This window comes from Mastigoproctus giganteus, chromosome 11 (assembly GCF_048544385.1).
Source record: "Mastigoproctus giganteus isolate SK-2022 chromosome 11, ASM4854438v1, whole genome shotgun sequence".
In the NCBI taxonomy this organism is placed as follows: domain Eukaryota; kingdom Metazoa; phylum Arthropoda; class Arachnida; order Uropygi; family Thelyphonidae; genus Mastigoproctus; species Mastigoproctus giganteus.
In genome coordinates, this window is record NC_143585.1 from 102,917,968 (window position 1) to 102,945,817 (window position 27,850).

Consider the following 27,850-nt stretch of genomic DNA (forward strand, 5'->3'; position numbering starts at 1 on the left):
TGATAATTCAGCCCATAATTCTCTTAAATCATCATAACCTTTAGGATATTAACATTCTTTCACAAATCTACTACATTTCTTTTTCTACTTTCCACACCCTTCTAGTTACTGGCACTTTGTGTAACTTTCACACCCATTTATGAATACTTTATTCAATATATTAACACAAACTTATATACATTCACTATCAGTGTGACAAACTTGCAGGAGGTGTAGGGGGGCACAAAGACGAATCAGAATTACATAGCATTGCAGGGTCCGAAATGCCTTCGTCATGCGGTAGAGGATGTTAAACCGAAGGTCGCATGAACAGCGATCCTGCCGGAAGTCAGCATTTGCGAACCGTTTCTGTTGAAGAAACCAAGTAACAAAAGTCCTCCGGAGTGGATAATCCGCAGGCTCCAATGATTGGACACATTGCAGATGGTATGAACTCATTTGGTTTGTTGACAGTATCCTCCATACAGTGGATTGGGAAATACCCAATTGTTGACCTATCACTCGATTACTCGTACTCGGATTGCCTTCTGCAAGACGTAGGACATTCTCCTCATTGTCTGGTGTACTCGTCGTTCGCTCTCGATTCATGGTACCTCTCGTGAAACAACCAGTCTCACGTAACCTTCTCATCATACGATTTTAGATGTATGATGAGGAGCATGCCTGTGTGGGAAACGTTCCTGGTACAAGCGCAGAGCGGCGTGCCCATTACAGTCCGCAGTCCATACGCGAGGTGCACGTCGGCCAGTTCAACGTTTGAATACTCGTCCATCCTACTGCCTCGGGAACCAGTTCGCAAATGCTGACTTCCAGCAGGATCACTGTTCACGTGACCTCCTGTTCAACGTCCTCTACCGCATGACGAAGGCATTTCGGACCCTGCAATGCTATGTGATTCCGATTCGTCTTTGTGCCCCCTACACCTCCTGCAAGTTTGTCACACTGGTAGTGAATCACCCTGTATACCCTTACATCCTTTAATGCTGTTTTGCACTTTTAGGTGCATCTGTCATATCTGACTTATCTTTTATTTATTGAAACCACTGCATCAACAGAATACCTCTTCATCATATGTATTGGTATTGGTGTTTTGGGGCACAAGGGCAACTGGGGCCAAAATGTGCCTATTACTATGACATGTTTTTATATAAAAATTCGGTCCAATTTGTCATAATAGAAAATCATATATTCATATCTGTTTAAGAAAGGTAAACAGTTCATTTAAATTCGCACTGTTTCCAATAATACGGGTGAGTGATAGAGGCTCTATCAGTCATGACAGTGAAAGGAAAGTATTTTTGGGAAATAGGAATAGTGCTTACAATCTAAGAGTATATGATTGACGATAAGTGGTAAAGTACAATGCATGCATTGAGGTGGTACATCCTCCTTGAGTAGATCATCATATGTAACTTTTTAAACATTGCCTTTTAAGAGGTTACATTTAATATTCATTCATTTATATATATATATATATATATATATATATAAAAGAGATTCCAGCAACGTCAATAAGTGTAGATACTGGGAAGGGATATTCTGCCTGTCAGCCAACATAATTTTAGTCACACAGCATACAAAAACCTTGTTAAGCACATGGCAAAATGTATCAATTTAAGTGGGGTGTATGTAGAAAAATGACACAACAAATTAATTTTTTTTTAAACTAGAATAAATTTTTATTTTATCTATTCTTTCAAACGTTAAGCAACAAAGAGGTATTACTTTTCAGCTCATCCTTGTATGCAGAAAAAATAAACTACCCAAAGCAATCTGTTGATGTTCATTAACTGTAAAAAAGAATTTAGTCTTCTGATTTAAGAGTGAAAAGAGCACGAACTAAATGAAATTTCATAATGGCTAATAATTGTGGAATTCTAATGGGTGGGGGGAGGGGGGGGGTGATGTCTTGCTAAATTATCTATAAATAATGTCCAAGTTTTAAAATTGGAAGGTGCCCTTTCCTTCCTCCCTCCCTCGCTTGGGGGTATTTTAGGTTAAGCATCTGAGTTTATTCCATTAGTATAATGAAATAATGTAGTTTGGAGAAGTCATTACCAAGGACAGGAAAATGCAATAGAGTTGAAGCTCTTTATAGCAACCGTCTTTTTAACGTTCCACACATTATAATGTCCTATGTGGTTGGTCCTGGCCAATATCTCATTAACCTAAAGAACAATCGATATAATGCCCATCTGATATAATGACCGTTTTCTCATTCCCCTGGGGGAGGGGGTTTGTTACATAGAACTTCGACTGTTTAATAAAAGGATAAATACCACAATTATTACTGTGTTTTATTTTATGATTAAATTTGAAATCTAGTATTCTTTCATTTCATTATAAATGCACTTTATTTTTAACTTCTTTACTAAACACAACAACACTGATAAACAGGGCTCTTTAATTTTTTTTTTTTTCCCCATTATAAATTATTTACCAGTGCTATTATTCAATTACAATCATTCAACCAAACAACATATGCACAAGACAAACAGAGTTTGAAATTATACCTTGACAATAAGAACTGTGAACCAGCTGAAGTAGAGGTCGCAGGACTAGGAGAAGGCTCAAAGACAATGGTATAAGGAGACTGAATAGCACCAGTGTTACTTGCACCACTATTGGTGGCTGAGGCACCAGAATTGCTGTTTGCATTCCCAGTGCTAGATTGGGCTTGCCTACGAGGAATTCGCTCTAGCTGTTGCCGTGCTGCTTGCTGACGTTCCAACTGAAGCTGCATTTGAAGCTGTTGTAACTGGGAAGTTGTTGACTGTGCCAAATTGGCTGTACGTCGTACACCTGACAGCTGTGACAGCAGTTCTAGTTATAAAATAGACATATTAAATTATTTTCCTTTCTTGTTTGATTAAATACAAAACAATTGAAACTTAGGAGTATAACTAGTGAAATCTCTACATTTCACCAAGTGAAGGAACAAGTTTTCAGTTTTCCAATTGTAAAAAAAAAAGAAAAAAAAAGTTTTTCTGGAAATTCTGAGCTTTTACCATTTGTAAATAATTTTATATTGAACACAATCTTCCAAGAAATAACTTGTAGATTAAATCAAAATTTATGCAGAACTTTCCATTTCATCTTAATACAAAAAGGATAGAAAATATGAGATATGACAGGTTCAAGAATAAAAAAGCCTATCTAAATATTGAATCTTCAGAAAAGGGTTTAACCAGCAACTTCTGCAATAATATTTCACAAGCAAACTAACATAAACTAAACAATACCAATTAACATAAAGTGTGTTTTAATACGCTGATTCAAGTTCCCCAGTGGAGGTTACAATTTCATTGTAACCATTTGCAATAGCTAATACATCAATACTACAATTAGCAATGGGTCACAGATATTTTTGTGGCAGAATGTCAATTTCAATTAAGCAACATGCACAATAGTGACTATATATGCTATCTCAGTACAAAGCCAGCCCTAAATATATACAATACCTACATTGAACTTGCCTCCAAGACTAAAGGCGCCTCCGTAGCCAGGTGGGCAGGAGCAGCAGTGCGTGCACACGCTTCTTGATTAGACCGGGGTTCGATCCCGTAACCACCAAATACGGAGGATGCGGAAAGGTCAGGGAATGACCACCGTATATCCCCGGAGCAATATGGCCTTAGTTGCTAATGCTCCTAAAAAAAAAAAAAAACCAAATAGCCTCCAAGACTAAGGGTATTTTTGATACTGAAAAATGAAAGCAGTGAGGAGTATGGAAAGCAAGGGAAGGAATCAGTATCAAGTTAATGAAAATGGCACAACCAGTGTGTTGTTTGGTTTTTAGGAGCATTAGCAACTAAGGCCATATTGCTCCGGGAATATGCGGTGGTCATTCCCTGACCCTTCCGCATTCTCCGTATTTGGTGGTGACGGGCTCGAACCCTGGTCTAATCAAGAAGCATGTGCTACGCACTGCTGCTCCTTCCCACCTGGCTACAGAGGTGCCTACACAACCAGTCTGGTTCGTTAGACTGGCTTAGATTTTGACTGAAATCTAAGCCAGTCATTTCATTGGATATTTCAGTAAATCTTCTTTACTGAAATATCCAATGAGAAAAAAAAAAAAAGCATTCCACTTCCAGGTTAATTACAAATTTTTAGTATTAGTATTTAGTATCAGTAGTGGCAAATGATGCAAGAAAGCAAGGTTATACAGTATCAGCAAAAAAAAAAAAAAACCCTGTCCCGCCAATAGTTTATCCAGTTTGTCTTTCAATTTCTTTAAGCTATCCACTTCTACAAAAACAGATGGAAGTTTGTTGTGGCAATCAACCACCTGCTGATTGAAGGCAATTTTCTACATATATGTAGTCTACAACCATCCTTTCTCAATATGAATTTATAACCTCTCATGTGGGTAGTCTGAGCAAGAGGAAGAATCCTTTCAGCAGTGAGCTTGCTCAGCCCATTCAAAGCCTTAAACACCTCAATCAGATCACCTTGCAGTTGCCTAGTATTCAGATGCTGCAATTTGTGGAACTGAAGCCTTTCATGGTAAGAACACTCCTTTGTTCCCCTCATCAATCTTACTGCCCTTCTCCGTTCCTGTTTCAGTAGCTCTATATGATAGAGCAACTGGAACAGGAACAGAGATTGATATTAATGTTGAAATTGCATACAGGATGCCAAACCTGTATGCAGTATCAACATATGGCCTGACCATCGCCTTATACAATGGGATAATCACCTTGTTATCCCTGATGGCAAAATCCCTATATATATCATTGACAAAACAAATGAGCTGTCCTGGCAGCTTCTCTACAATGCTCAGAGAACTTCATACTCCAAGGTCTTCATTTTCCACTACACTGAATGTAGTACCACACAGACAATAAGTTACTGTGGGGTCAAAGCTACTCATATACAGTACTTTGCATTTGTCAAGATTAAATGTCAATTGCCATTTCTCAGCCCATCTACCTAATTTTGTTGGATCCTGTTGCAGTAGCATACCATCATTACTGTCATTAATCACTCTGCCAACCTTTGCATTATCTGCAAAATGGGATATTAAGCCTGATATGACACCATCAATAAATATACAAAACAATAATGGGCCCAGCACAAAACTCTGGGGGGGGGGGGACTGTTTGTTGTTTGTTTGTTATTTGGTTTTTAGGAGCATTAGCAACTAAGGCCATATTGCTCCGTGATATGCGGTGGTCATTCCCTTGACCTTTCCGCATCCTCCGTATTTGGTGGTGACGGCTCGAACCCCGGTCTAATCAAGAAGCCTGTGCCACGCACTGCTGCTCCTTCCCACCTGGCTACGGAGGTGCCGGGGGGGGGGGGGACTACACTAATAACATTAGCCCCATGAAGAGCAGTCTCCATTGATAATCAGTCTCTTCCCACTCAACCATCCTTTTATCTATGGCATTAGTGCTACATATGGGGTTAAGGTTATTAATTAGGTGAGGTTATTAATTACTAAGTACAGGGTTGTGAAATTTCTGTGAAATTTATTTAAATTAATTTTGGGGATAACTATTTTCAAAATTAAAGAATTATATGAGGGGCATTTTTAATTCATAATTCAAGAACTATTTCAGTGCTGTATTTTTACACTATGCATCTGTATAAAATGGATTTTTTTTTTTTTTTTTTTTTTTTAAATTTCATAGGGAGGCGGGAATGAAAAATGTTTGAACTGACTAGTGAAAATTAATTTTCAGGAAATACGTATGAAGGAAGGTTGCTCCAGAAATGGCAGTTGAATGAATAAACGAGGAAGATGAAAAGTGGGTTCTGTGAGTTTGAAGTTGGACAGTATATGGATGTTGGTGGCACGTGTTCGGACTGTTTTGAAAGAGAGAGCAGGAATTACAGAAGCCAATCCAGAGGAACAGTGCCCATGGAAGTATCTGTAGAAAAGGCATGCAGCAGAAACAGTACATCTATGAGACAGAGAGTGGAGAGACTCTGTTAGAGAGGAGTCATAAATTAACCTAACTGCCCTCTTTTGAATGGAATATAGATGCCCGAGAGAGGTTTTGGGGGCACCGCCCAAGATGTGGAAACAATATTCCATGGTAGGGCGGATTTGCGATTTGTACAGAGTGAACAGCTGTTTGGAAGAAAAGTAACACTGAGAGCAAAAGAGAAGTTTTTTAGATGCAGAGGAAGCAATATTTGTAATGTGCTTGTGCCAAGAGAGATTAGAAGTCAGGGTGATCCTCAAAAGAGATATATCAACTTGTCTAGAAATCGGAGTGTCACCAAAGATAAGCATAGGAGCAGAAGAATCCTTTTGCGAGATATAAGACAAGACTGAGTTTTAGAAGTATTGAAATCAACTAAGTTGAATTTTCCCCACTGGAGATTGGCATTTAAGGAATTGTAGCAGATATTCGAGAAGTTGAAGCTGATTGAGCAGGGCAAGGTTTTTCAAAATGGAAAGTGGAATGCAATGTGCTATCATCGGCAAAACTATGGATGGGATTTCCAGTCAATGGAAGAAGGTCATTAATACACAAGAGGAAAAGAGTGGGGGAAAGAACTGAACCTTGGGGGACACCAGCATTAATGGAGCAGTTAGAAGATAGAGAGCCATCTACCATCACCCGCAGTGAGCAATCGGAGAGAAAACTGGATAACCAATTACAACAGTTGGCAAACCATAAGATGGAAGCTTGTTTAGAATACCTTTATGTCAAACATGATCGAAATACTTTGAGATGTCAAGAGAAACTGCTTGTGTTTCACCAAGTTTTTCCATTGAATTTGTCCATAAGTGGGTAACATAAGTCAAAATATCACCTGTGGATCTACACTGATGGAATCCATACTGGCGATCGTTGATCAGATGGAAGGTTTCTAGGTAGTTTAAGAGTTGGTGGTTAATTGATTTCCCCATTACTTTAGAAAGAGTAGAAGTAATTGCAATGGGACGATAACTGGATGGAAGGGACTTGTCACCCTTTTTAGGAACTGGCTGGATATGAGCAAATTTCCAAGCAGAAGGAAAAACACCTTTGGAATAAGAAAGTGAAAAAAGGCAGCAAAGAACAGGAGTAAGTTCAGGAGCACAGGTTTTGGGAACAAGTGGAGAAATACCATCTGGACCTAGAGCTTGCTTAGCATCGAGATTTGTCAAAATCCTTCTGACATCCTTTTGACGGAAGACCACAGGAGGCATTGAATGGAGCGTGTTGGGAATGGTGGGAGGTGTTTTACCAAGATCATTAATACATGAGTTGGAAGAAAAATGGAATTCTAGCAGGTCAGCTTTATCCTTGGCCAAAGTGACAACAGAACCATCTGGTTTTGAAAGAGGTGGGAGCAGAGATGGGTAAAAGTTGCGGCCAATAGCTTTGGCAAGAGACCAGAATGCTTGGCTATCATTAGAGCAAGAAGCAAGTTTTCTACTCTTAACCTGTTCAAAATCTACTTTGGACTGATTAATGACTGCTTTACAATTGTTACGAGCTTTGGTGTAGGCAGAAAATGAAATTGAAGAATTGGAAACAAGCCAATTACGATATGCAACATTCTTCTCTTGAACAGTCGTAGCACATTTATTGGAAAACCAAGATTTATATAAAGGACGAGAAAGGATAAAAGACAAGCAAATGTTGACATCAGAAGTTTTGAAACAATAGTCTGACCAAGGAAAAGAAGAAAAGAAATCTTGCACGTCATCCCATTTTGCATTCTTGTAATGCCAAACAATACAAGTTTGGGAATAGCCATGAGAGAAATGCTCCATTGGAGAAGAGACAATCACCAAGTTGTTATCTGAGGTGCCTAAAGGACTACTCACTTTGACCGTGTACTTCAAAGGGTTGTTTGTGAGAAAAAGATCAAGCGTGTTGGCTGTATGGTTAGGATTGCCTGGTATTCTTGTAGGTAAATGAACTATCTGTGCAAGGTCATTAGAAATTGCAAAAGCCTCAGCATCTCGACCAGCCGAGTTGGTGTGACTAGAAAATGGAAGCCAGCTGGAGTTGTGAACATTAAAATCACCAAGGAAAATTACCTCGCTGTTAGGAAAGTTGGACTGGAGAGTCTAGTTGCAAAGAGAGGAAGTCAAAGAGCTCCAAGTGATTAGCGGAGTTGGGAGAATGGTAGAGACAACAGATGAATTTTACACAATGAGGTAGAGAGATTTTAAGCCAGAGAAGATTGAAAAGAGGAGATTCCAAATTACCAAGTCTCTGACAGGGAATATCGGAACGGACATATGCACAAGTACCACCTTCGAGGAGAAAGGAATCATAGAGCGAATAGTTTGGGAACTAAGATGAGCAGTAGTTGAATCAACCATTAACTGAGATTCTGTTAGAAAAAGTACATGGGGTTTGGCAGACTGCAAGTGGAAACGGACATCATTGAGATTAGAATTGAGACTACGTATATTTGTGAAATGAACTAGGAAGTGTTTCAGAGGTTTAGATCTTTTCGCAGATGAACTTACTCTATTAGTTTGACAATTCATGGTGTATTCAACAGTAAGAAAAAGTGGGAGGGGGGGCATGTTGTATGAAGTAATGAAATTTTTGGATATGGCATACACATGGTAAGAATATACCCAGATCCTTGACATAACGTGGCTTGACAATGCCCCCCCCACACATACACACTACTCAGACTTCCTCCAGTCACTATCTGGCAGAGTAAAGTAGCAAGATTATACACTAGCTGATCTGGAAGCCTCCTAAAGAGTTACTAATAGGTTTGGTCTGGTGTACTAACTAGTGGCTGGCTTGCAAACACCGTTTTAGAGCTGTACCCTCGAAATGTAAGGAAGATTGGATTTTGCCATGATGTTCATTATAACCTCAAAAGTCATCAGTCGTACTGCATGATGGAAGAGATGGGGAAGGGTTGACCGGAACTTAGCTCTGGAGACTAAACATGGGTTCCACCACTTCTAGCCTCCAATAAGCAAAGTGGTAGTATTGCACCGGTTGATGACAGTCATCTACCACCTAGTATTGCCTGGTAACACAGAGGGGCAGCATTCCTCCATGTGGTGTGGGTGCCACACCCTCGACCCCTCCTTACGTTGGTTCATACCTGGGTGGTCACCAACAGTGTGCTTGTGCATGAAGGTTATACCTAGGATTACTAACATTCATCCCTAGAGGTTCACATCTGGTGACATGGGGCTTGGCACACCTAGGGTCTTGAGCTGGATATCATTATTCTTCTCTTCCTTGGTGATTCCCTTCTACTTCTCTGTCTCTCTCTCGGGGTAATTCAGAAATATATATATATATATATTTTTTTTTTTTTTTGGCTTGTGCAGTATAAGCCTCAGGCTTCCTTGCACCATATGGCTAATGATAATAATAAAACGATAATAAAAAAAGTCCCACCATCGTGAAGGTGCAAGTAGAGGATTTGGCTGTCAGAGACTGTCTGGATTTCGCCGAAATTGGGTCTATGTGACTTGAACGTCACCCGAATATCAGTTCCATCAGCATTTTAGACTCCCAGGTAGCCAGTTCTGCTTGTCTGGCCTATCTGAGAGAATGTCTGTGACATCCTCAAGGACCCTGAATGTATTCAGTCTCTTATGTATGTCGGGGATATACATAAGAGACTGTATACATTTTATATGAAAATATAGTCATAGGATTGTTTACCAGTAACAACATGCTTTTAAACATTAGCTTATCTTAGATTTATCTATAGGCATCAACCAATTTTGATTGCTTCAAGAAAGTTACTGTTGCAGATTTTGCTCTTTTCAGACATCTTGAGTCAAACTTTTGTTCATAACAATGTCCCTGCTGTCTAGACTTAACTGTCAGAAGCATTTCCAGTGCTTTACGGGAAATAGCAGATCTGAACTCAGTTCTTATTTTCTAACACGGCTGAATATTCCTCACATCCAGCACTGCTATGAGGAATTTTTAAAATACGACACATGACTTTGGATAATTTGTTATGTTTCAAGCTTTCTTGTGCACTTGATAGTTCCCTAACCAAGGACCACTGTACAACAATTCCTCCTCCTTTTATAATTGCATCTGGTAGGTTCTCGCATTGAAATTGACAGAACTATGCTACAAAACACCATTGTTTCACCTATTTCATTGTCTTTAATGGATAAAAAAGCACTGGAAACTTATGCACAGTTAAGTCATATGTAGTAATAAAGTACTTCCCCACCAAGCAAAAAGAACAGAATCTTCTTCTCTTGTTTTAGACCCTCCATAAATTTGGCAGCAGAAATGCCTATGACTAAGGCAGAATCATACATCTGGTTCAGTCTGTTCAAGTAATCAATTTGTTGAGCCAAAATGGAAGCAAAAGATTTGAAAATTGGCGGTAAAATAAATGTGCACATAACATTCTTCAACGTACCTAGGAGTAATGACTTCAGTACATGGATGTGAGGCGTACTGGATTTGAAGATCTATGTTAAAATTTTCGAACATTGGCATAACATTTAAAAAAAACAAGCAATCTGTTTTATTTCAGCTAGAATTCCTTTTAAGAGAAGTTTGCAATTCAGGAGTTTTTTATGGAGTTCATCCATTTGTTCTCTTTCAAATATTCTGGATCATGAACTGGATTTGAATATGAGCCAGTGCCACTCATTAGTGATCGCTTTTATTTGTCAATTTGCTAACTCTGAAAAGTGCTCATATTGAGTTTCTCACCATTTCTAACTTCTTTAAACAGACTTGTCAAAGGTTGCTACCATTCTTCTAATATAGTAACACATTTAACCAAAGACAACCAAAGTGTGTTCATTTTTCAAAATCTTCTTACTTCAGTGGCATGCACCAGTTGAAAACTGCTTAAACCTATCTTTCCTTTCAGCACAAATATTAATAACATAAGGTCAGCATATTACTAACCAAGAGCTCGACTGCCTCTTTTAATATACCCTTGACACTCCAGTTTTGTGAAGGAATCCTACATGCTGAACTGTTAAGAAGATGATATCCAATGTTTTATCTTGTAGAGTCACCTTCCAAAGCTGGCACTGAGAGCAAGCTGCTTTAGATTTAAAATTATTATTATTAATTTATTATAAAAGGTCACCATGATGGGATATAGCTTTTAATCACTTAGGTTTCTTCCATCTACAGCAATCAAATATGGTCCATTTTTCAGAGCTATCACTACCTCTTCTTTCCCTATACATGCAATTGTAATAACAATGCTTGTTGGAAAATGTAGAAAAACATGTTTCAGAGGAAATTAGGAAATTCAGAAGAAATTAGGTTTCTGTGACAAAAGAAGCAAATAAATATTCAGCACATGTAACATCATCACCATGAAATGCAACAACTAATTCTCCATTTCTTTCTAGGTAGTGCATGCTGTTGTTATGCTTATATGTTTGCAAATGTCTGATTACACTGATTACACCACTTGAAACTGAAATATCACATCAACATGTGGTAGGCAAGGCAGAGTTGCCTTTTTTATATTTTACAATACATGGAAAATCTTGAAATTTTAACAGAACTTTATTATTATCATTTTTTTGTGAAAAGAAAAAAGGGAGAAAAATTGAGTTTCTGTAAAAAGATGGATAAACTCTGTCCCCAACTTTTAATATAGTTGGTGACAGAGTTGAAAAGTTTATTATTAGTAGCACTGGTGGCAAATGATGCAAAAAGTAAGTTTATAAACCATCAACAAAACAAAACAAAAAAAAAAACTTCCCACGTTACCTTCTCCATCCCACCAATAATTTGTTTAGTTCTTCCTTGAATTTATTCAAACTGCTCTTTTCCACAAAACACTTTGGGAAGTTTGCTCCAACAAACAACCCACTGGCTGAAGGAAACCTCTGCACATCTATTGTGCAGCCATCCTTCCCCAATTTGAATTCATGCCCCCCATGTGGGGCATACTATCAGCACTGCACTAGCTCAATCTATTCAAAGCCTTAAGCAACTTAATCACCTTGCATGTGCCTAGACTCCAGAGGCAATTTACAGACTGAAGCACCTGTCCTGGTAAGCCACCCTTTTATTCCAATCGCTAATCTTGTTGCTCTTCTCTGCACCCATACCAGGCCCCAGACCTATATGCAGTACTCAAGATGCAGCCTAGCCTCTGCCTTATAAAATAGTATAATCACCTCCTTATCCTTGCTAACAAAATTCCAAACATATCCTGGTAGCCTGTCTGCACTGTCAGAGAAATTTATCTGACTGCACAATTAATCCCAGGTCTTTCTCATTGTCCACTACCCCGAGTGTAGTAACACACAGTTGTTACATTAATCTGAGATTACTGCTTCCCATGCAGTACCTTGCAACGTTAAACTTCAATTATTGTAATTTCTCAGCCCATCTGCCTGATTTTTTTATAGGTCCTGTTGCACCATCTTATACCCTGATTACTGTCATAACCATCCTGCTAACCTCTGTATCATCAGCAAACTTAGACGTTGAGCCTGGTATACCTTCATAAATATCATTAATAAATATACAAAACGACAATGGGCCAGCACCGAATCCTGGGGACTCTATTAATAACATTAATCCAAGAAGACAGTGTACATTGATAATCACTCCCTGTCTTCTTCCACTCACCCATCCTTTTATCCATAGCAGTAACTTTCCCTTAATGCCATATTGCTCTAATTTGCAGTCTTTAATGTGTAATAGTATCAAAAAAGCATTGCTGAAATCCAAGTATATGATAACAAAATTATTTTTTTGCATCCAGTTCCTTTGTTACTACATCATATCCAATCTATGCTGTGACTGCAGTATAAGTGCATTCCTGTCTAGATGATCCTGCATTACCTCTTTAACCAGAGACTCCTAATTTCCCTGGAACAAAAGTTAAGCCAATAGGCTTGTAATTATTCATGTCACTTTATGAACCTCCCTCTGTGAAATGGGGATACATTCTCACATTTCCAGTCCATAGCACCTCTCCTGAATCCAATGTTGCTCTCATAATTATAGCTAAGGGGGTTGCTGACCTCCTTTGCTCCCTCTCTTAATAAATTGGATAGATCTCATCCACCCAAGGTGCCTTTTCCATGATGAACTTCAACAATTTCTCTTTCATTTTCCTCTCAGTTATCACAAATTGATTTAGTTACCTGTTTAATTTTGATTAACTTGTGGAATTGCTGTACAAGAACTTGTGTGTGAATGTAGATACAAAATACGTATTCAATTTGTCAGTAACCAGTACAAGATCAGCAACAACTAAATTATTGACATCGAGTAAACCGATGTGATTCAACCTCTTCCTTCTACTGTTAATGTAGGTAAAGAAATTTTTGCTGCTTTTGTTTGCATTATTCGCCAGAGACTTCTCATAATCTGCCTTATCTTGCCTAACCTCCTTTGTAGCTTGATTATAAACTAGTTTATAATTAAGTTTATATCTAACATAGGCTTCTGCATCACCTCATAATTCATATGCACTGACTGTATGCATTTTTATTCTCTGCCATAAGTCCACATGACATCCATGGAAGTCTAAGTCTGGAACGGTAATTCTTATTTGGTATGAAAAGCCTAGTAGCTTCTATGATTACAGTAATAGTAATCGTGGCATGTGATGCCAGAAAGCAAGTGTATGAGGTTATGTAGCATTACAAAAAAAAAATTTTACACAACCATTCGCTCTAAATGTTTGTCCAGTTCCTCCTTAAATTTATTTAACCTATCAACTTCCACAACGACAGATGGAAGTTTGTTCCAGCAATTAACCACCCACTGGCTAAAGGCAAATTTCTGCACATCTATTCTACAGCTGTCTTTCCTCAATTTGAATTTATGCCCTCTTAGGTTTGTAATCTGAACAAGTGAAAGAAAACCACCAGAATTCAGTGTGCTCAATCCATCGCAGGTGCCTAGCCTCCAGTCAATACAATTTGCAGAACGAGGATCCCTTCATTCCCTTCACCAACCTTGTTGCCCTTCTCTGTACACGCTCAAGCAAATCTACATCTTTCCTAAAATGAGGCCTCCTGACCTGTATGCAATACTCAAGGCATGGCCTGATCATTGCCTTATACAGAGGGACAATCACCTCCTTTTCCCTGCTAGCAAAATTCCTGTATATCATTGACAAAACCCCATGACCTGCCCTGGCAGCCTGAAAACTTTGCTCAGCATTGCTCAGAAAACTTCATATCTGACTGCACAATTACTCCCAGGTCTTTTTCATTTTCTACCACCTTAAGTGTAGTACCACACAGTTGGTACATTCCTCTGTAGTTACTTCTACCCATATGCAGTACTTTGCATTTGTCACTGTTAAACTTCAGTTGCTACTTCTCAGCCCATCTTCCCAAATTTTCTGGATCCTGTTGCAGTAGCACACTGCCATTACCAACCTTGCCAACCTTTGTATCACCTGCAATTTGGCACTAAGTCTATCTTCATCAATATCATTGATAAATATACAAAACAACAGTGGACCCAACACCGAACCCTGTGGGACTTCACTAATAACATTAGTCCACAAAGAGCAGTGCCCATTGATTATCACCCTCTGTCTTCTCTCACTCAACCATCCTTTTATCCATTGTAACAACTTACCCTTAATAGCATTCTGCTCCAATTTGTACAATAGTCTTCCATGGACAACAGTGTCAAAAGCTTTCCTGAAATCCAAGTATATGATATCAAAATTATTTTTTGCATCCAGTTCTTTTGTAACCACATCATAATATCCAATCAAATTTCTCAGACAAAACTTTCCCTTAACAAACCCATGAAATTGCATCTGAATTATTGCTGCAGTCTTGTCTAGATGATCCTGCAATGCATCTTTAACCAGTAACTCCATTATTTTATCCGGAACAGAAGTTAAACTAATTGGTCTATAATTATTCGTGTCACCTTTCGATCCCTCCTTTGTGAATTGAGGATACGTTTGCACATCTCCAGTTCGTGGGGACCTCCCCTGAGTCCAAGGATGCTCTCATAATTATGGCTATGGGTTTGCTTCCTTTGCCGCCTCCTTTAATATAACTGGACAGATCCCATCCACCCCAGGTGCCTTTCTTATGTTTAACTTCAACAATTTCTCCACTTTGCTCTCGGTTATTACAAAATCATTAAGCACTCTGCTACAATTTGATAACCTTCTGGCAATTTCAATCCTTAATAACTCCTCATGTGTGAATGTAGATGCAAAATACTCATTCAGTTTGTTTGCTATATGAGCAGGATCATCAACAGTCGAACCATCAATATCAAGTGGACCAATCTGATTCAACCCTTCCTTTTAGAGTTTATATAAGTAAAGAAATCCTTGCTGTGTTAATCTGCCTAACCTACTTTGTGACTTGATTACCGACTAGCGTATATCTGCCATAGGCTTCTGTGTCTCCTGATAATTTATATGCATCCTATGCATTTTTCGTCCCTGCCACAAGTCTCAGTAGTTCATTTGACGATCATTTAGGCCTAAACCTTGAACAATATTTCTTAATAGGTATGAATTACTTCCCTGAATGCTTGATATTTTAAATTTGTAACATCAGACAGTCCCACTGTACAGAATTTAAAACCTCTCTGAGACTACTATAGTCATCCTTACGAAAGCAAAGACACCTCCATAGCTAGGTGGGCAGGAGCAGCAGTGCATAGCACACGCTTCTTGACGAGACCGTGGTTCGAGCCTGTGACCACCAAATATGGAGGATGCGGAAAGAATCAGGAAATGACCACCGCATATCCCCGAAGCAATATGGCCTTAGTTGGTTAATGCTCCTAAAAACCAAATATACAACCAACCAACGAAAGCAAAACCCTTTCCCTTTAACCTTGACAGCAGTTATTTCTTTAAGTTATGTTAGTTATGTTGTTGTTATTTTGGTTTTTAGGAGCATTAGCAACTAAGGCCATATTGCTCCGGGATATGCGGTGGTCATTTCGTGACCTTTCCGCATCCTCCGTATTTGGTGGCGACGGGCTCGAACCCCGGTCTAATCAAGAAGCGTGTGCTACGCACTGCTGCTCCTTCCCACCTGGCTACGAAGGCGCCTTTTCTTTAAGTAAATCTTATATCAGTATACTGTGATCACTGTCACCGAGAGGGTCTATTTTACCTGCAGGATCTTAATGCAAGAAGTATCGCTGCTGATAATCAAATCAAGAGGTGATCTGATTGAGGTGTATAAAGCCTTGAATGGTATGAGCATGCTCGATGCTGATGGGATTCTTCCTCTTGGTCAGAATAATCGCCTGAGAGGGCATAAATTCAAACTGAGGAAAGACAGTTGTAGAATAGATGTGTAGAAGTTTGCCTTTAGCCAGCAGGTGGTTGATTGCTGGAACAAATTCCTTCTGTCATTGTAGAAGTTGATAGCTTAAATGGATTCAAGGCAGAACTAGACAAACATTGGCAGCGAGTGGATGGGTGAAATGAGTTTTTTTTTTTTTTGGCTATATAAGCTTGCTTTCTTGCATCATGTGCCTTTACTAATGCTAAAGAGTACTGCTTCCTCTTGTTGCTTCTCTAACATGTTGCTACAGAAAATATGTCATCTAATAAATCCACAATAGTCTTGCTAGGATGTGAGTGCCCAATTTCCAGTCAATATCTGGAGAGATAAAATTCATCTTGTAATGACAAGACATTCTGATTCATTATTAGCCATATGGTGCAAGGAAGCCCTGAGGGAGATTCTTCTAGCTGTGGATAGACAAAGCTTTCCAGCGTGTCTAGGTAGATGTTAGGGTTGACCGCTGATTTGAAGAAGAAAAAGGGTCCAGCCATATGATAACACCATACATGAGCTTCGGGGCTGTCTCTAATGTGCTCTGCGTATGGGTTTTCTGATCCCCAAATTCGTACATTTTGTTTGTTAACTAGCACTGAAACGTGGTTTCATCTGTAAACATGATTTTTTTCAAGAAATTCATTATCTCTGTTGACTCTATCAAGCCTGGTGATTGCAAATTCCTTATGGGCAACGCTATTATTTTCGTACATCTCTATCTTACAACCATCTTCTAAAAATTAGGGTACTAAATGTGTATATGTTACTGGCAAAGTGTGAAAAGCAGGCATTCTATACAATGCACTACGTTTTTAGGCAAAGTATAAAATGTCTGTTTTATTTTAATATTTTACATACTTTCCGTAGGCATTGTATAGAACGACAAATACTATTTCGGCAAAGTATGAAAAAGGCTTTTATTGAAAAGATGCATATGAAAATGTAAGATAAGGGATTTTTCTACAGAAAGAGAAAAAGACTAGTGCTGAACTACTTGTTGCTACAAGGTAGACTGGAATGGCATTTTGAATTGCACTTAACTGCCTTTTTCATACAGAAGCACTTCAAATTTCGGCACTTGGTCTTGCAAGTACACCTCACGAACCCTTGGCTGCTACCCGTGGAAGCAGCTGACCGGAGAGCTATTTTGTGGTCAGGAACGTCTCCAACTCCCAGTAAGTCCTTGGGACATAAAGTGAATTGTGATCATAGAGTTGGTTTAAAATTCCTTCAGCAGTTCCAAGTCGGTAAAAACCATTGTCTGTCATACTCATAACAACCGCCAGCAGATTGCACGAGTCACCCCGTCCCTTGTCGACGTCTGGGATAGGAACTCACACAGTGGCCCCCAAAGGTGTAGGAGGAAATTTTTTGTCGGAATCCATTTTCATTTTTTTGGCCTGTATTTCGTGCAACTTATGAAGAACAGGGCATTTCATTCTGGGATTAAGAGAACACCATATGAAGCTCTCTTTGGCTGCAAAGCTAAAGTGAGTCTCACATCTTCCTTACCCCAAGATGTTTTACATGACATACAGACTGAGAAGCAACTGAAAAAATGATGGAAAACGTTCAAACAATACAAGAAGAAACAGATCACCCTATCCAAGAGAAAGAGTCTATTGCACAAAACACGGACGATACTGTAGTCAAAGATGGAAGAAACGGAAGTGGTGATGAATACATGTCTACCGAAGAGGCTTCTGGTTCTGCTACCTGCTGTGTCTGTTTGAAGGAAACCAGTGGTGCCCATACGTGCAGAAACTGTCACCGAAACGTTCATGCTGCCTGTGGACATGAGAATAAAGATGGTGGAAGTGAGAAAATAGAAGGTTATGATGTTAATATTTTGTGTACTCTTTGCTTCAATATATTGGCACCTCCGTAGCCAGGTGGGTTGGAGCAGCAGTGGGTAGCACACGTTTCTTGATTAGACGGGGGTTCAAGCCCGTGACCACCAAATCGGAGGATGCGGAAAGGTCAGGGAATGACCACCACATATCCCGGAGCAATATGGCCTTAGTTGCTAATGCTCCTAAAAACCAAATAACAAACAAACAAACAAACAACAAGCTTCGATATTGAGAATGCTGTCAAAGGTAAAACTGGATCTAAATTGAATCTGGAAATGCAGGCCAAAAAAATTAAAATGGATTCCGACAAAAAATTTCCTCCTGCACCTTTGGGGGCCACTATGCGAGTTCCTAACCCAGACGTCAACAAGGGATGGGGTGACTCGTGCAATCTGCTGGCAGTTGTTATGAGTGTGACAGACAATGGTTCTTACCAACTTGGAACTGCTGAAGGAATTTTAAATCAACTCTATGCCAGATCACAATTCACTTTATGTCCCAAGGACTTACTGAGAGTTGGAGACGTTCCTGACCACAAAATAGCTCTCCGGTCAGCCACTTCCGCTCAGTCCACGGGTAGCGGCCAAGGGTTCGTGAGGTGTACTTGCAAGACCAAGTGCCGAAATTTGAAGTGCTTCTGTATGAAAAAGGCAGTTAAGTGCAATTCAAAATGCCATTCCAGTCTACCTTGTAGCAACAAGTAGTTCAGCACTGGTCCTTTTCTCTTTCTGTAGAAAAATCCTGTATCTTATATTTTCAATAAAAGCCTTTTTCATACTTTGCCAAAATAGTATTTGTCATTCTATATAATGCCTAGGTATTCTAAACAATGCCTAGGGAAAGTATGTAAAAATATTAAAACAAAACAGACATTTCATACTTTGCCTAAAAACGTATCACATTGTATAGAATGCCTGCTTTTCACACTCTGCCGGTAACATATACAATATCAAGATGTGGCCTAACTATTGCATTACACAATTGGCATTAGCATAGGCATATGATGCAAGAAAGCAAACTTATGCAGCATCAGCAAAAAAAAAAAAAAAAAGGTCCAATTTCACCCCTTCATTCGTTCCAAATACCTATCCTGCTTAGCCTTAAATTTATTTAGGCTGTCATCAACTTCCACAACAAAGGAAGGAAGTCTGTTCCACCAACCAACTACCCACTGGCTAAAGGCACTCTTCCGCACATCTATCCTACAACCGTCTTTCCTCAATTTGAATTTATGCCCTCTCAGGTGATTATTCGGAGCAAGAGGAAAAATCCCATCAGCACTGAGCATGCTCAAACCATTCAAAGCTTTATACACCTCTATCAGATCACCTCGTAGGTGCGTAGTCTCCAAACACTGTAATCTGCAAAACTTAAGCCTTTCTTCGTAAGAGCAACCCTTTGTTCCCTTCACTAATCTTGTTGTCCTTCTCTGTACTCGTTTCAACAGCTCTTCATCCTTCTTAAAATGAGGCCTCCAGACCTGTATACTGTACTCAAGGTGCGGCCTGACCATTCCTTATACAAGGGGATAATCACCTCCTCATCCCTGCTAGAAAAATTCCTGTATATCACTGACAAGACACCATGAGCTACTCTTGCAGACCGTCTGCACTGCTCAGAAAACTTCATATCTGCCTGCCCCAGGTCCTTCTCGTTCTCTACCACTGTCAGTGTAGTAGCACAAAGTTGGTAAGTTACTCTGGGGTTACTGCTTCCCATATGTAGTACTTCACATTTGTCAATGGTAAACATCATTTGCAATCTCTCGGCCCATCTGCTCAACTTTTCTAGATCCTGCTGCTGCAGCAGCAGCAGCATACTGTCATTAGTGTCCTTAACAACCCTGCCAACCTTCGTATCGTCTGCAAACTTTGACATTAAGCTTGATATACCATCATCAATATCATTTATAAATACAGAAAACAACAACAGACCCAACACTGAACCCTGAGGGACTCCACTAATAACATTAGTCCACGATGAGCAGTGTCCATTGATTACCATTCTCTGTCTTCTCCCACTCAACCATCCCTTTATCCATAGCAGCAATTTGCCTCCAAATGCCACACTGCTCCAATTTGTTCAGCAGTCTTCCATGTGCAACAGTATCAAAAGCCTTTCTAAGATTCAAATATATGATATCAAAGTTATTCCCTGCATCCAGGTCCTTTGTGACCACATTATAGTATCCAATCAAATTAGTCAGGCAAGACTTTCCCTTAACAAAACCATGCTATGTCCGAGCTATAACTGAAGTTATGTCTAGGTGATCCTGCAGTGCTTCTTTAACCAGTACCTCCATTAATTTTCCTGGAACAGAAGTTAAACTAACAAGTCTATAATTACTTGTGTCGCCCTTTGATCCTCCTCTGTGAATTGGGGTCACATTTGCACATCTCCAGTACATGGGTACATCCTCTGAGTCCAAGGCTCTCATAATTATGGCTAAAGGTTTGCTTACTTCCTTTGCTGCCTCTTTTAATATAACTGGATAGATCCCATCCACCATGGATGTTTACCTTCATGTTTATGTTTATCTTCAACAATTTCTCCTCCATTTTCCTCTCAGTTATTACAAAATCATCTAGCTCACTGCCAGAGTTTAACTCACCTCTGGCATTCTCCTCCCCGAATAACTCCTCATGGGTGAATGTAGATGCAAAATACTCATTTAGTTTGTTAGCCACCTGAGCAGGATCATCAACAGTTGAACCATCAATATTCAGTGGACCAATCTTATTCATCCCTTTTACAAAGGTAAAGAACTCTTTATTGTTTTTCTTTGCATACTTTGCCAAGGATTTCTCATAATCTGCCTTTGCCTGCCTAATCTCCTTTGTGACTTGGTTACAGACCAGCTTATATCTATCATAGGCTTCCATGTCACCCATTAATTTATATGTATCCAATGCATTTTCCTCCTCTGCCATATGTCTCATTATTTCATCTGACAACCATTTAGGCCTAAACCTTGAACAATATTTTTTATTTGGTATGTAAAGCCTAGTTCCCCCATTATAAGATTCTCTGATTTACTGTTGTTGTTTGTTTGGTTGGTTTTTAGGAGCATTAGCAACTAAAGCCATATTGCTCCGGGATATGCGGTGGTCATTCCTTGACCTTTCCGCATCCTCCGTATTTGGTGGTGACGGGCTCGAACCCCTGTCTAATCAAGAAGCGTGTGCTGCGCACTGCTGTTCTTTCCCACCTGGCTACGGAGGCGCCGTCTGATTTACTGACCCATTCCATTTCCCTGTACAGTTTCTTATTATACTCATCAGAGTCATTAGGCCTATAACACACTCCTACTCTCAATTTTGATCTCCCAATGCTTATGTCACACGAAATTTTGAATTTGCTGTTGGTAACATCATCAGTTGGTCCCACCATATAGAATTTGAATACTGTCTCAGACCACCATAGCCGCCTTTACAAAAGCAAAAACCCTTCCCTTTACCCCTGATGGTAGTTACCTCTGAGTAAATCCCACTTCAGCACACTATGTTCACTGCCACCTAGTGGTTCCTTTATCTGCAGATTCTTAATGCATGAACAATCACTACTGATAATCAGATCAAGAGTATTACTCCCTTAGTTGCCTCCCGAACATGCTGATGTAGAAAACAATCATCCAATAAATCCACAAAAGCCTTGCTAGCGTGTGAGTGACCATCCCACAAATTCCAGTCAATATCTGGGATTTTAATTTCCCAGATATCCCCCATTATAAGACTTTCTAATTTACTGGCCCATCCCATTACCCTGTACAGTTTCTTATTATACTCATCAGAGTCATTAGGCCTATAACACACTCCTACTCTCAATTTTGATCTCCCAATGCTTATGTCACACCAAACTGATTCGACACTGCACTGTCCAGCGATATCGACTGGCTTCACTTCCTTCGATTTTGTGTTTCTTAACTAATAGCATAACCTCTCCTCTCCCCCTATCCTGTCTATCCTTTCTGTACACATTGTACTCCCCAAATTCCAGTTCTGCATTTCTTATATCTGTGTGACACCACATCTCTGATATCCCAACAATATCTGCCTTTTAATGTTTTGAGCAATACCACAAATTCATCAAATTCATTTACCAAACTCCTAGCATTGGTGTATATTCAAGTATACATGCACCTGTTCCTATTTTTAGCTACCCTAACTCAACCCATGTGTTTACGTGTACCGCAATGACTCCCAGCAGTCTCTGAAATACTCTGCATCTTGTTTTCCAGGCTGCTGCTCATTCCAATAGAAGCAGTGCAAGAATCACTTTCACTTCTGCCAGTGGCTACTGTTAATCTATTAGTCCTTGTATCCCCCCCCCCAAGCTAGCAGTTTTCTGACCCATCTAACACTGCCTCAATAGCATCAGCAAATATTCTTGGACCCTTTCTATTAAGTGTATCCCATCCCTGTAGAAGCAGTCTCTCCTGTTAACAATTTATTGGCCCTGTATAGCTGTTTGTTATACTCATCACAGTTGTTAGGCCACACTCCTACTCTTATTTTTGTTTTCCCATTGATTATGACACACCAAATTGACTCAATGTTGCACTGCCCACCCATGTTGACTGGATGCATTGCCTTAGATTTAATATGCTTCTTAACTAAGAGCATAATCCCACCCCATTCCTTCCTGTCCTGTCAGTGATTTCTGTACACATGTGGGAGACTCCATTGTAAGAGAAACAGGCAACATTTTGGCTGTTTCTCTTACAATGGAGTCTCCCACATGTGTACAGAATTTATAATTTTAAGATAATGATATTAATCGTACACTAAGTGATGTTGCCTTGGATATATATAGGACATATAGGAGGGGCTATAAGCTTAGAGTTTTTCAGGTTAACTCAAGACTTGAGAAACTCTGTAAGGCTTTTGGGTTGAAATTTTAATTAGCATGGTGCAAATAAATGATGCAAGAAAGCATGTTTATATTACATCAGCCAAAAAGCTTTTGGTTGATGTTGTAGGTAAAAAGAACTTATTTTGTAGATATTTTGAACAAAGGTTGTGCAAGGATTTTGCCAATATCACTGAAGTCTTAAGAGTTCAGGTAAACTGCTAGTTATGGGAAACATTGCTAATATGCATTTGTCTGATGATATTGATCAAAACACTTGCAAGCAACTCAGCAGTTCCCATTTGTTGGCATAACAGCTAATACTGGCAAGATCTGCTGGGGGTAGTGATGTATCAAATGAATGGGAAGTTCATTTGGAACACAATTAGGAGTAGTAAACTACACAAGAATGCTTAGTCTTAACTGTCTACACTGTCAATAGTGTCATCAATAAATTGGATAAATTTCAATTCCTGGTTAGTTGTTGTTGTTGAGTTTTTAGGAGCATTAGCAACTAAGGCCATATTGCTCCGGGGATATGCGGTGGTTATTCCCTGACCTTTCCGCATTCTCCATATTTGGTAGTCACGGGCTCGAACCCCGGTCTAATCAAGGAGCGTGTGCTATGCACTGCTGCTTCTGCCCACCTGGCTACGGAGGCGCCAATTCCTGGTTAGGGAAACTAACACTGACACAATAGGTCTAATGGGAACATGGTGTCACCCTGAAATGACAAGTTTCATTATAGTCTGTATAATGTCTCCAGGAAGGACAGACAAGATAGTAGGGTGGTGGATTCACGCTTTTCATCAAAAGCAGCTTGAACATGACAAACTTTCCTAGATTCATGAAAATTAATTATTATAATAACCACTCTTTTACCATGTGAGATAATAATATAGTTTATTAAGCTTATAGCCCAAACCACTATACATTTAAGGTGACGTTTCAGGTCTTACTGCTGCCTATCATCAGTTCATACATTGGCTATTAGGGCGAGAAAATATAAAGAGTTACAATTTGGGAACATTTGTAATTAATTATTAATTGTGAATTTTAGGGGTTTTAGGAAATCCAAGCTAAGAAATTTTTATGGTTAAAATTACCTCAGGATTACCAAGGGTTGTACTACAGATTTAGGTAAATACATACGGATACACATACATAAAAATTAAATTTTTAAATTGCAGATGATACCAAAACCTGTTGTGCATACTGGCAAGAGGTACTGCCAAACAGTTACGTTATAGGATTAAATCTACTGACCAACAGTAGGGTGCCAAGTTTAACTATCCTGGTCCAGTGCGGTGCTATCTTCATGCTCAGATCATCTACAGGGTGGTACTGGGGGGACTGTGTGTGTGCGTGGACTGCTCTTCAGGATTTTTGGAGTATTTTCTTTTTCTCAATTTTCCATATCTTCCTCTATTTTCTTGTTGAATAGGTGAAAATACTGAGGGCTGAATTAAATTCCTTGTTTCATGTTAATTGAGGAGGCCTTGAACATTTTTATGAAGAAGGCTTCTTTAAATTTTCTTCTGTTGTATTGGTTGCCTGTAGAGAGGATTCTGGTATTGTTGAAGTGCCATGTGTGATTTTTTTGCTATTTTTGCATTGATTTTTGGTATGTAAGGTATGCATATGGTAGTTCTCCAATCCCTGCTGGGTTGGGGTTGTGTGAAGGTCTTGGAGATGTCTACTATTGCTCTGTTAATAACATGTAGAGGAAATCCGTTCTTGAAGGCAGTCTTGGTTATTGTTTGAAGTTCTTGTTAGAGGTTTTCTTCTTTGTAAATTCTGTATGCACTGAGGATAAAGGATTTGAGAACTCTGATTTTTGTTGAGAATGGGTGGCAGGATTTGTAGTTTAAGAGATCCCAGTGTCTGTAGGCTTCCTGTAGACTCTCATAAGTAGCTTTGTAGGTTTTCTGGTGAACAAAAGATGTCAAAGAAAGGAAAGGCTGTTGTTGTTTTCTATTTCAATTTTAATCTTTTGATGATGGTTGTTAAAGGCTTCATAAAATTTTTGTGGATGTTCTGTTCCATGGTTCCAGACCTGCACCATTTTGGTTTTTTAGATTGGTTTACCAGGAATTCATATTCATCTTCTAGTTTTGACATAAATATTTCTGCCATAAGTGGTGAGAGGACATTTCCAATGTTAAGGCCTGAAAGTTGAGTATAGAACCCTCCATTAAATGAGAAGTAGGGTTTCCTATTGAAAGGTCTACAAGATCTAATATTTCTGAAAATGGTAGTGGTCTTGGATATCCTAGCTAGACGTGGCTGTCAATTACTTCCCTTGACCCCTTGCCTGTATGCACATCAGGTTTCTGGGAGCATTGGTTCTAACTAAGTGGTTTAGGCAATTAGTTTAATAAAGTACACCCGTGTTCAAAGAAAGTGCATCACCTAGGAATTTCACATTTCTAACTCTTTTTTTGCGATGGTAAGTTACATTAATGACTAGCACCACAAATAGAAATATAAACAAAAGATATTTATTAATAGTTAAGGCAAAGCTAAGTAATATTTGACAGGAGCTCTCAAAATATTCCAAAATGAGAATTTGCAACCTTTATAGAACAGTTTTGGTAAACACAACAATTATGGCTGAAATGTTATAAGAAGCCCTCAATTTGCTTCAGTTTAATGTTTTAAATGGAAAACAAAAATGAAAAGTTCACTAAGTGCAAACTAATATTTAGTTCAACCATTTCTGGCCCTGATGACAGCAGCACACCGTCGAGGCATTGACAAGATCAATTTTTGAAGATAATCAACTGATAATTTGTGATTCCAAACACGAATTATGGCTTCCTGAAGTTCATGAAGGGTCTTTGGTTTCTTTCTGGAAACTTTAGATTCCATACAATGCCAACAGTTCTCTCTAGGATTCAGGTTCGGGCTGTTTCCTGGCCAGTTAACGGTTGTAATGGACTGTTCTTCCAACCATTTTTTCACCTGTAACAAATGTAAACACATTACTGTCGAACCTCTAATGCAGAAATGAAGCTAAAATAACTACAGAAGTGCCTACTTACACTTTTTGCCTGATGACAAGGAACAGAGTCATCCTGAAAGATGCAGTACTTGGAAGGTTGAAATGGTCTCTAATGGTTGACAGCAATTTGCCTTCCAATACAGAATCCATTGGCATTTATGGAACCATTTATAAAATGCAAGTGACCTACTCTGCAATACGAAATGCATGCCCATATCATTTGGCTGGTAGGGAATTTCACTGTAGACACCATGTCTGTATGGTATTCTTTACCACGTCTATGGCGAATCATTTGTCTCCCATCAGAGCCATGCAGGTTGAATTTCTTCTCATCTGAGAAAATAACTGACTTCCACTGCTCAGGGGTCCATTTGACACCAAATTAATCAGGCCTTTTTCATTTTTTGTGTGAGGAGGGGCTTCTTCTTAGGACGACTGGCTGCCAGTCCATTTTTGAAGAGGCGTCTTCTGACTGTTACTGCACTTGAAAAACATACGGGAATGGTTCTTCCCATTCTCTTTTCAGCTCAGACGACGAAGCTTTACGGTTTTTAAGGCATAAGTGCTTCAAAACACGGTCTTGTTTTGGCATAGAGACTTGTTTGCATCTGGTTCCTTTTTCCTATCAACAGACCCAGTATTCTTGAGTTTGGAAAGAAATCTACTCACTGTCGACTGATTACAAGACACCGTATAAGCAATATGACGGGAAGAACATCCTTCCTCACGTAAAGCAACAATAGCACACTTTCTTTGTAGCGTCAACTGTACGTAACTCACCATCCTGACACAAGCAAGGAATGACTGCAACTCTTGCAGAGTGTGCTTATATAGCTGAAAGTGACAGCTGATGCAATATTACACCATCACCTATGCTTGTCAATCTTATCTGATTCAATCTGTAAGAAATACTGCCATATATGTACGTTATTCGGATGACAATTACAATTTTAAGGGGTGATGCACTTTCTTTGAACACCAGTGTATATTATTAATTTCACGTGATATTAATTACAGTAGTAATCTTAAGAATGAAAATGATTTATTCCTTTCATCTCACATAAGTGCGTCTGTCGAACTGCGAAGAAGCGAATATATTTTTATCAACGTGCAAAGTGTCATTAACCAGCTTCTTTGATTTAAAGGTAAGGTCTTTATCTTTATTTTTCTTGTTGTAATAGTGAAAAATCTCAATTATTTTAAATATGTTACAGAAGACATTTTAGATTATTGCGTTTTACTTACATATAGTATTTGTGTATGTTTGTTTATTGGAGGCCCTTCATTTAAATTTATTAACTTTTATTTTTTTACTGTACTGAATTTTTCTGGGGAATTATTTTCTAAATTTGAAATTGTCATACATTAATTAATTAATTTGAATTTTTTTTTGTGTAATTTTGTCAAAATGCATTTTACAATATGTCTCTGTTTTTATCAGCTGGTTGAAACTTTTCAAAAAAGTACCTAACCGAAATAATGCATGGAAGTGAAATAATGTATGAAAAAAAAAAAAAAAAAAAAAAAACTCATTGGGTGGGACGACATCAAAAAGAAAAATTCAAAAACAAGCAGAATGAAAAAAAGGTTGAAAGATATGGATCACTTTATATTGAGGAAAATTTCTACAACAAATAAAACTTCCTGTGAAACTGACGTTCACCCTTCATCTTCAACTTCTCTGTTGCGTACTTGCAAGATTAAAGAAAACGAATCTCCAAAATGCTGTGTGCAAGATGTAGAAAAAGATGTATCGATAATTATTAATAGTGTTTTTTTTTTTTGGTAGTTGTTGGCGCATAGGCTTCTGTGGCCATAATGCACCTCCCAAGGTTTTTGCAGTACTCTGATCCAAGCCCGAGGCGGGAATCGAACCCGCGACCTTTGGGTTGCCAAGCAGGCACTTAACCCACCAGGCTAGCAAGGTCGGCCATTAATAGTGTTACTACTCAAATA

General features: G+C 39.0%; 1 protein-coding gene across 1 annotated transcript in view; it reads right to left on the minus strand.

Annotated features, from left to right (window-relative positions):
- The window catches only part of Kcmf1 (Potassium channel modulatory factor 1), a 195,742-nt gene that overhangs the window by 14,709 nt on the left and 153,183 nt on the right, over positions 1-27,850 (minus strand). Inside the window, exon 6 of the mRNA XM_090385569.1 lies at positions 2,514-2,823. Coding sequence (XP_090241695.1) covers positions 2,514-2,823 — 310 coding nt within the window. The remainder of the gene's footprint in view (positions 1-2,513; positions 2,824-27,850) is intronic.